The 8,741-nt window shown below is 46.1% G+C and overlaps 1 protein-coding gene across 3 annotated transcripts; it reads left to right on the plus strand.

Moving 5' to 3' along the window:
* RBM44 (RNA binding motif protein 44) lies at positions 1-8,735 on the plus strand. 3 transcript variants are annotated; one of them, XR_002116455.1, is made up of 15 exons: positions 1-1,813; positions 1,926-1,984; positions 2,510-2,683; positions 3,047-3,233; positions 3,314-3,339; positions 3,589-3,661; positions 3,963-4,065; positions 4,383-4,514; positions 4,679-4,752; positions 4,843-4,916; positions 5,155-5,545; positions 6,111-6,259; positions 6,382-6,527; positions 7,430-8,435; positions 8,544-8,735. XR_002116455.1 is itself a non-coding variant. In XM_019616880.1 (14 exons), exons 1-14 carry the CDS (start codon positions 470-472, stop codon positions 7,447-7,449), a joined length of 2,952 nt encoding a protein of 983 aa, XP_019472425.1. In that variant the 5' UTR covers positions 1-469; the 3' UTR covers positions 7,450-8,735. The 3 variants fall into 3 exon arrangements, 1 of the variants encoding a protein (XP_019472425.1); XR_002116456.1 differs by having other exon boundaries at positions 8,576-8,735; XM_019616880.1 differs by having other exon boundaries at positions 7,430-8,735.
* The last annotated feature ends 6 nt before the right edge of the window (positions 8,736-8,741 follow it).

Here is an 8,741-nt window from a genome sequence, read left to right on the forward strand (position 1 = left end):
TCTTCTGAAGGCGGTTGTGCTTCGGGGGTGGATGCGTTCAGACCGCCACTGCATTGTTTAGAAGCCTCAACGCGTTTTTACCGCATTTTAAGGACTCTGGGAGAGCAGACCTTGCACTTCAGGCCTCGCAGCAACCAGGAGCAAAAGCAATTTTGCAACAAAGCGTTCTGGACAGCGGTAAGATACAGAGCCAGAGCTGCGGCTGCTTCAGGCAAAACGGCGGCGGCAACGCGAGGACTCCGCCTCAGCCAATCAGACGCAGCGGCCGTTGAGCGCGTGGCGGGCCGTTGGCAGGCTGGCTCCGCTGTGAGGGCCGGGCCTGCAAGCGCGGTTTGCGGTCGGTCATAAGGGGAAAGCGTGCTCTTGTACGGCACGAACACCTTGAGCTTGGCTTGTTTTCTTGGAGGTGGCCGTGGCTGCCTGCAGGAGAAGTTGCGTGGATCGCTTCTGAGGAGGCCCCATCTGCGCCATGGAGCTGCAGGAGGACCGTGTTAAAAGCAAACAGCAGTGCCTCATGCACAGTTCCCTGCTCTGCCCTCGTCCGCAGGAAGGCCAGCAAAGCATCAGCAGGGGCCTTGCAGCGTTATCAGAGGAAAGCTTGCCTTACTTAAGTACGTCTTTAGATGCTGATATTGACGTGTATAACGTGAGAATGAGAACCTGCAGTGCAGAGGTGGATGAAAGCCAGAAAGAAGCTGATGTGCTGAGGAGGGCATGTGGTGGTACACACTGCAGCTGCGGGGTTTGTGATGGAGGGAGTCACATCCATGTGGGTGAAGATTCACAGCTGGAGTACATCAGTGCGAATGAAGAAGGCTTTGATGATGGGAATAGCTCAAGCGAGCTTTCTGAGCAAAGGGAAGCTGTAGGAATGGAAGCCCTAGTGGCAGTAGATCCAGTTCATGACATTGCAGGTGGTGGAGCTGCAAAAGAACAAAATCTTGCTGACTCCACTTCTGAGCGTTGTACAGCTGTGCCAGAGCTTCCCCAGCTGCTCCAGGACTCTCTGCCTGTTAACAGTGGCGCGGCTTGTGATGGTAAAGAGGAGCAGGCAGCATCTCTCAGTGGTCTTGCTGGAAGTATGCTTGAAAGTCATGCATACAGGATTAGAGAAAGGAGTTATCCAAATCTGCTTGCACGTGACCCTGCAGAGATGGAAGATGCTTCCTTACATGATGGCACGCAGCCCAAACAGAACGACGGATGTGTTCACAGCAACTTAGTGGAGCAAGGAAGCCCTTTACTGTCACCAAGGGAAAGGGCCCTAGCAACAGCCACACAGTTCTGCAAAAGTGCAGGGGACTCTGATTTTTACGGTTGTGAGGAACCCCTCCTGTACATGTGTGGTGCCAGCTGTGCTTACTGCGCTTCAAAGGGGGATGAGAACCAGTGTCCAGTCTCTGCAGTTCTCACTAGCAAGGATCTCTGTTCTGGGGAGGAAGCTGCAGGGAAATCTTGCAGTGCAAATACCACTGCCTCCCTCAACTTGGAGTGTTGTGAAAGCTTGGTAAATGTGGTCAGTAATTCTAAAGTTAACCAGGCTGTCGATGCAAGTTCTGACTTTAGAGTTTGCTTTACAACCAGCAGAAGTACCAGTGCTCAAGTTCCTCTCTTATCCAGGGCAATTAATACAGAGATGACAGTGATGAACAAATTCAGACATGTGGGTTGGCTTGGGGAAACTTGTGCTAGTGTTGCTTGCAGTACAGACTGGCTGTCTGGAACTGGTCCTACAGAGGAAATGGAGTCACAGATTGCTGACGTACACCAAGATGGCAGTGCTGCAGCAAATGAGAGAAGTTCACAAGTCAAGGTAACTTCAAAAAGAATAATGTTGATGTGTAGAGCTTTGTTAACCTAACAGTGCTCAGAACTTGTCTATACAAATGTTAATCCGTAACTTTTTTGTAATCGTCTTTGTTTAGGAACAGTGGGAGTCCAAAACTGAGTTGTGTAGCAGCGGTTTAAAGGTAAAGGCTGACAGGTAGGTCTTGGATTGTTCTCTGTTTGGAGTTCTAGATGCCGGGTAAGATTTCTGTGTTGGAGATGGAAAGGCTGTGTTCATTGCAGGGGAGTTGGACTGGATGGCCTTTAAAGTTCTTTTAAGTTCTGTACAGAGAGAGTGGTGAGGTGCTGGAGCAGCTGCCCGGAGAGGCTGTGGATGCCCCATCCCCGGAGGTGTTCAAGGCCAGTTGGATGGGGCCCTGGGTGGCCTGGTCTGGTATTAAGTGGGGAGGTTGGTGGCCCTGCGTGTGGCAGGGGAGTTGGAGATTCATGATCCCTGAGGTCCCTTCCAACCCTGGCCATTCTGTGAATCTGTACAGGTCACTTCCAACTCTAAAGATTCTGATTCTGTAATCCTGCAAACAGGAGGAAGTGATTGCATTATCTTTTTCCTTAAATCACTTCAGACGTAGCTTCTGTAAAGCTGCTCATTAAACAGTAAAACATAGTAAACCTGCAGCGTTGACTCAAATGCTTCATGATTGTATTTATTATTATTTTGAAGGCCAGCACACCTCAACGAAGAAACTGTAAAGGATTCTGTGTCTGTCTGTCAAAATCTACTGCGGAGAGCTATTGAAGCAGAATTGCAGGTTCTAAGCATTCACTATCAGATGTGCTATCGACACTGCTTGAGGATCTACAAACTGGCTTTGGAGGAAAATGCATGTTTTAGCAGGCATGTATGTTAATGTCCTTCTGAGTGAAATGGAGAACTTGGCATTAATTGCTAAATACTCGCCTTGCAGCAGACCTGCCTCTGGATGCCTTACCATGCTGCTGATGGGGAAAATTTATCTTTCCTATTATGGGATGCAATATTTTTCACACAGAGGGTGGTGAGGCACTGGAACAGGTTGCCCAAGGAGGCTGTGGATGCCCCATCCCCGCAGGCATTCAGGGCCAGGCTGGATGTGGCTCTGGGCAGCCTGGTCTGCTGGTTGGTGACCCTGCACACAGCAGGGGGTTGGAACTGGATGAGCATTGTGGTCCTTTGCAACCCAGGCCATTCTATGATTCTATGATGATTCTATTTTAACAGATACCATGGAAATACCTGTGCTAATACTGAATTAGGTTCCTCTGTCACGTCAGTTTTGGAAGAGCTAAAAAAGAATTACAGCAGCATGAGAGCAGAAATACAAATGGGCACACCTTTGAGCGCACTTCCACCACTGTCAGTTGAGATAAAGTTATTGCCAATTGTTTCTTCTTATGTCCCATGCAAGGTATTTTTTAACATTTTTTGGTTTGCTTGCTTTCAATGATTTCTTTCTTGAAAATTAAGTCCTGTTTTCTCTTTTGACAGTTATTCAGGGAGGAACTTTGCCATGGGTAAGTAGGCCTTTTTTCTGGTTTTAAAGCTCAAAATAAATGGGAGCAGAGCTTAAAAGATGTTAAACTTGGGATTCCTGTATTTCAGGATGCATCTTGTTGCTCCAGACTGCATAGCACTTTGGGTGCAGTGGTTTCATTTCAAGGAAAGCTCTACTCTGTAGTGTTCTTAGATGAGAACTGTACAGTGGTAATTAAATTAAAACTTGTGGAACTGTATTTTGTATTAAGTTCTTGGATCTTTTGCAGTTCTCTTTCAGGCATGAGAAAAGCAGGTTTTGAAGCTTCAACATTGCAAGAAATCAGAACTCCTGTCAACATGGTAGGTAGGGGTTTGTCGTTCGATAGACTTTTGTGCTGGGAGCAGTGTCTCTTTTCATCTGTGCTCTGATACAGCCATGGGCTGTAAGGCTCAAGCTGGGATTCTTTGCCAGTAACAGCAAGTGCTGCTGAGTGACCAGTTTGGGTTGTCCTTTGGAAGCAAAATAACGTAGGGGTTCTTGGTGAGATCATCAGGTTCTCTTTTTAAAATTTACCTGTTTAATTGATTAATATTCTGAAGTTAAAAAAAAAAAAGTCTTATCAAGTGCAAGTTGTATGATATAACTGGAACGTGCTTGTAGGAGAGTGCACAGACCACGTGTTTAACTGACAGCCAGCAGCCCAGTGACTCTGCTTCTTCCAAGACGTCCCAAGAGCAGCTTAAAGAGCAGGGTGTGCAGCATGGTAAGCTCACTGCTTCTGGTGCCTGGTCTGCTCATTGTTTGAGGGGTGAGGTGGGGGGAGTGGTGTAAGATACATACCAGTAAGCATTCCAACACAGGGCACAGTAGAATATCCCTACGTATCAGCCATCTATTACACTTTGTATCCAGAAAAAGGTAGTAATAAACCTTTCCTACTTGAATCACAAGGGAGATCTGGTATGTGTCACCTCTTCATCAAGTAGCAGCAAATAATGTAAGTAGCTGGGATCCTCTTAAACACCTAGCAGTCTGATATTCATTCATCTGAGTTTGACACACTGAAATTTATTTGTCAAGGATATGTGAAAAACAAAGAGTGGAATGAATGTTGGTTTGATGCTAAGGAGGACTTCACAGGAACAGACTTTTCAGTAGTATCTGGAGAAGTGGGCAAGCACCAAGAGAAAGAAGACACGGTTGGTTTAAGAGGTGAGGTCACATGCTTTAAGGTGATGTACCTAAATAATGGCATTGATATTGTGCACTCTTTGTTCCTTTCTGCTTCCTTCCCTGTAATGGCTTCTTGAGAATTGCTTTAGAGATGTCAGTTTGAGCTGAAAAAATGATAAGTCTGATTTCTTGTTTGTTATCAGAAGCAAAGATAATGGAGGGTGCAAATGAGTGCTCCTTTGTTCGTGTTGGTGGCTTGAGTTCTTCAGTGTCAGAGGTATGCCTGCTTCCATTTCCATAGCAGTCTCCCTGCTCGTGTGAACGTTCGTGCTATATCCCTGCAAACAAACCGTGTGTGTTTTTGTAGGGTGATCTGAGATTGCATTTCCAGAAGTACCAGATCTCTGTCCTTCTGCTCTGTGCGGATTCTGATAACCACAGGTACATTAATAAAGCTTTATTAAGTAATGTAGGTACAGATTAGTTGGCAAAAACCTGTGATTCCAGGCAACTTCTCACCTTATGAGAAGCTAAGCAGCTCAGAATTTTCTCTTGTGACACGGTTAATGTTCAAAAGATGAGAGTCATCATGTGTTCGTATTGACAGTACCAAAATACTTACTGACATTGTGTAGCAATTGAAGCTGTACTTCACTTAGTTTCCTATTTCATGTCTTAGATGCGCAGTTCTTGGCTTTAAAGACACCTCTGCAGCAAAGTTAGCAATGGAAGAAATGAACAAGACAAAAATTAAAGGAAAACCAATAAGTGTGGAACTTGTCAGTAATCCATCAGAGAACAGATCTTTGGATTCCCGAATCCTTGGGAAGAAGCTTTGGAGTGAAGCTGTCTCTGTTGCTAGCAGTGCAAGCAGTGATCAGAATGAAGCACTCCCATCAGCCTCTGGTTCTGTGGGAGCACCTGGCACCTCCCCTGCTTCTCAGAAGGTGCCTCTCCTGCCCAGGGCTTCTTCACCAGCTCCTTGCTCTGCACAGTTGCCTTCAGAAGCAAAGTGCCTCAAATCCTCTGCTGAAGACTCCGTACGTTTTCTATTTGCAGTTAATCAAAAGGTAATTAATGATTACTGCAGCTCCTTTATGTGGCAGATTGGAGCCTCACAGCTTCCTTCCTCTAACGTGTTCTATTTATTGCTTACTGAGCAGTGTTAGGGTATGAAAGCACAGAATGTATCAGTTATAAATTGGTGACATGCTGGAAAAAAGTGGTACCACCATTGTTTCCTCCCACATCAAGTTCTGATATTTCTTCTTATCCCCAAACCAGTAGCCCAGGCATTTGTATGAGATTTTTATCTTGTTTTCCTTCTCTTTTCGTTTTACTTGGCACATTTTCAATGTGAATGCCTTTTGATTTTGATACAGGAAAGATTTGGGGATACCAGAGGAAAAACTATCAGGTTTTAAATGTAATTGCACAGTAATATCATAAGTATCATTTCTTTATTCACTCAGGTTGGTCCAGGCAAAAATGGTAGTTGCTGATGAACTGTAGATATGCTATCTGAATTTCACTTCTTTTTCTGTAACACAAATACTTACTGGTAGTAAAGATGCTCCAAATGACTTGTACAGTACATAACCCATTCACTGCTTGCTGCTTTTCATGCAACTTTAGGATACTGGAGAAAATTCCCTGCCAAAAGCACCTGCTGCTCCTCTCTCCACTAATTCATTAGAAGCCTTTATGTCTCCTAACGCATTGAACTTGAGCAGTTTTGCCAAATTAATGAAGAAACTTAAAGACGTTCATCCAGAAGCTAGTAGGTGAGAGTGCTTGGATTGCAGTTCTGCCCTGATTTGTAATGAATGCCATAGCCACGATAGCTTGAGCACTAAATAATTGCACAAAAAAGCAATGTCAGCAGTTAATTCTGTTGCTCCTATAGAGACAAAATTGTGGATGCTCTGCTGGAGGTGAGGAAGAACAATAATGGTGTCCTGAGTGGTTTGACCATCAGTTCCATTATGCAAAGGGCCTCTGTAATCCTAAGGAAACCAATGCCTGCTGGTACAGGGAAAGCAGCGTCAATCAGTGAGTATTTAGCCTATAAAAACACAGATGTGAATTCATCTAGCTGTGTAGCCTAAGAGAACTTCCTAGGAACGTATTCCTGCATAAAAGTAAGAGAATGAATCACTAAAACAAAGATTTCTAAAGATGAACTGTTGTAGAATGTCTGTAAACACAGGAGCTGTGCACTTATCAAACTGGGCACATGGGGGTTTTATTATGCAGGTTTTGTTGATGAACGTGGTGACTGACTACATGATCAATGTTCTGGGCAAAGGTGACATCTAATGGCCAGTTCCTGTGTAGCATTTCACAGAGGATTTCCAGTAGAGGCTCAATTCTGATTTAAAACCTGATGATTTTTTCTGTTGTGAGATATTTATTTCGGTGTAGAGATTCAACAGAATAAGTTTGTACATCCTCTAGTTTCTGCATATTGAAGGACTTTGTAGATGGTTCCTTTCTTCTACTGGCTTGCCTGGAAATCTTGCATTGTTTTTTCCCTTTGGCAGAGTTAGCCCAGAGTTGGACATCTCAATGTTTATACATCTGTGCATTTGTTAATTGTGGAGGAGTCTCTGCATTAGAAAAGACAAGGAGGGAAGTTAGGCCTAATGCTGAAAGCACCACCAGGAAACGCGTGGAGCCTGTTCACTTCTAAATGCTGACATGAGAACTTTGAATTACCTCTGGATGTGATCTGTTACACAAGGACCATTTTATTTTATCAGAATAACTTTTCTGTGCAGTTCTCAGGGCTAGGAAACCTCGCTCTTGTGTGCAAACTTCTGCTCTCCACAGCAAAAGCAGCACAGCCTCTAGTGGTGCTCTGGGATGCTGACATTGCTGATGCTTTGTTTCACCTTACACGTGTTCAGGCAAAACTTAATCTGCTTTTACTTTTTTTTTTTCTTTCTGTGTAGATGATTTAATGAAGAACTGAACACTTCACGTGACAGATTTTTGCAGTCCAGCTCGTTCCAGGATTGTTCTGTATTTCTTGCTTGTTTGATTTCAGTAGAGCTTCGTGAAAACTCACTTAGCATTGCTGTATGGTTTGCAGTTTTGTATGACAGTACGTTGCCTGAAGGTCTTTTGAGAGTGGCTTTGTGTACAGGCAGATGTTAAGTAATTCTTCCCAGTTTTATCATTCAGTGCATTTCTCCGAGGTTGAAGGCTCCCATTTCAGCACAACGAGACTTCCCTGATAGCAGCAGCACTTCTCTCTGCTGAAGCACACAACCCCTGGCTCGTGGTGCTGCTCCATGTCAGGCACAGCGATAGCTGCAATGCTATCAAGACAACGATTCCAAATATTGTGCAGAAATGTCAAGTATCCTTTTCATACAAGGCAGGGGAGGGACAGGCAGCAAGGCCCAGCTTGGAGAACACGCAGTGCCGGTTACATAAACCCAGTGCTGCAGTGGCTGCTCGGAGCAGAGCCGTGCCCTGGAGAGCTGAGCCTGTACGGCTTCCCTTTGTACGCTGTAGCACAGTACAGGGGAATGCCTCTCCCAGCCACGCTGTCCCTGAGTTCTGCTTTGGGTTGATGCGGAAGCACCCAGCCTTTTGTTTGCGTGTGGAGCTGCTCCCAGGGTTTTCCATCCTCTCCTGACAGCTTAGGCGTGTGCCTGCCGTGGGAAGCTAGCACCGACAGCCTCTGACAGGCGAGTGCTGTGGTACCACACATACATCACACCTCCGTCCCTTGGCTGGACTTTGCCTTAGCTCCTGGCTGCCCGTGCCGCTGAAAGCAGCCTTACCGTGAATAAAGGTTGAGATGCCTTCTTCACAGAGTTGTGCCGCTCTTTTGCTGTTTCCAAATCTCACCCATTTTGTCTCCCCTCAACAGAACCGTGGTGGCAAACACTTCCCAAGGCCCGGCGCTGCGCTGCCAGGCGCTGCTGCTGGTTCGTCCTGAAGCTGCAGGTCAGGCCACCGCTTTGCTTTCCCCCCCGCGTGCACCCAGCTGAGCGCAGCGGCGGGCTTTGCCCTAGCGCACTGCTAACGGCACACGCTGCCTTCTGCGCTCCCTAGTTGTGCAATTAGATGGGCGCGATGCTTTCCAGAGGGCGGTGTGCTGCTGCGAGGAGCTAGAGGGATGTCTGTAACAGAGCGATTCCCGAGGAGCCGCGGCTGGGCTGCAGGTGGAGCTGTGCGAACTCGCTTGATTTCTGCTAACGCGAAACAAGCACACGAAGGACGGGTACGATCGCGCCGCAGCTCCCGGCGAGG

This window comes from Meleagris gallopavo, chromosome 7 (genome assembly GCF_000146605.3).
Source record: "Meleagris gallopavo isolate NT-WF06-2002-E0010 breed Aviagen turkey brand Nicholas breeding stock chromosome 7, Turkey_5.1, whole genome shotgun sequence".
Lineage (NCBI taxonomy): Eukaryota > Metazoa > Chordata > Aves > Galliformes > Phasianidae > Meleagris > Meleagris gallopavo.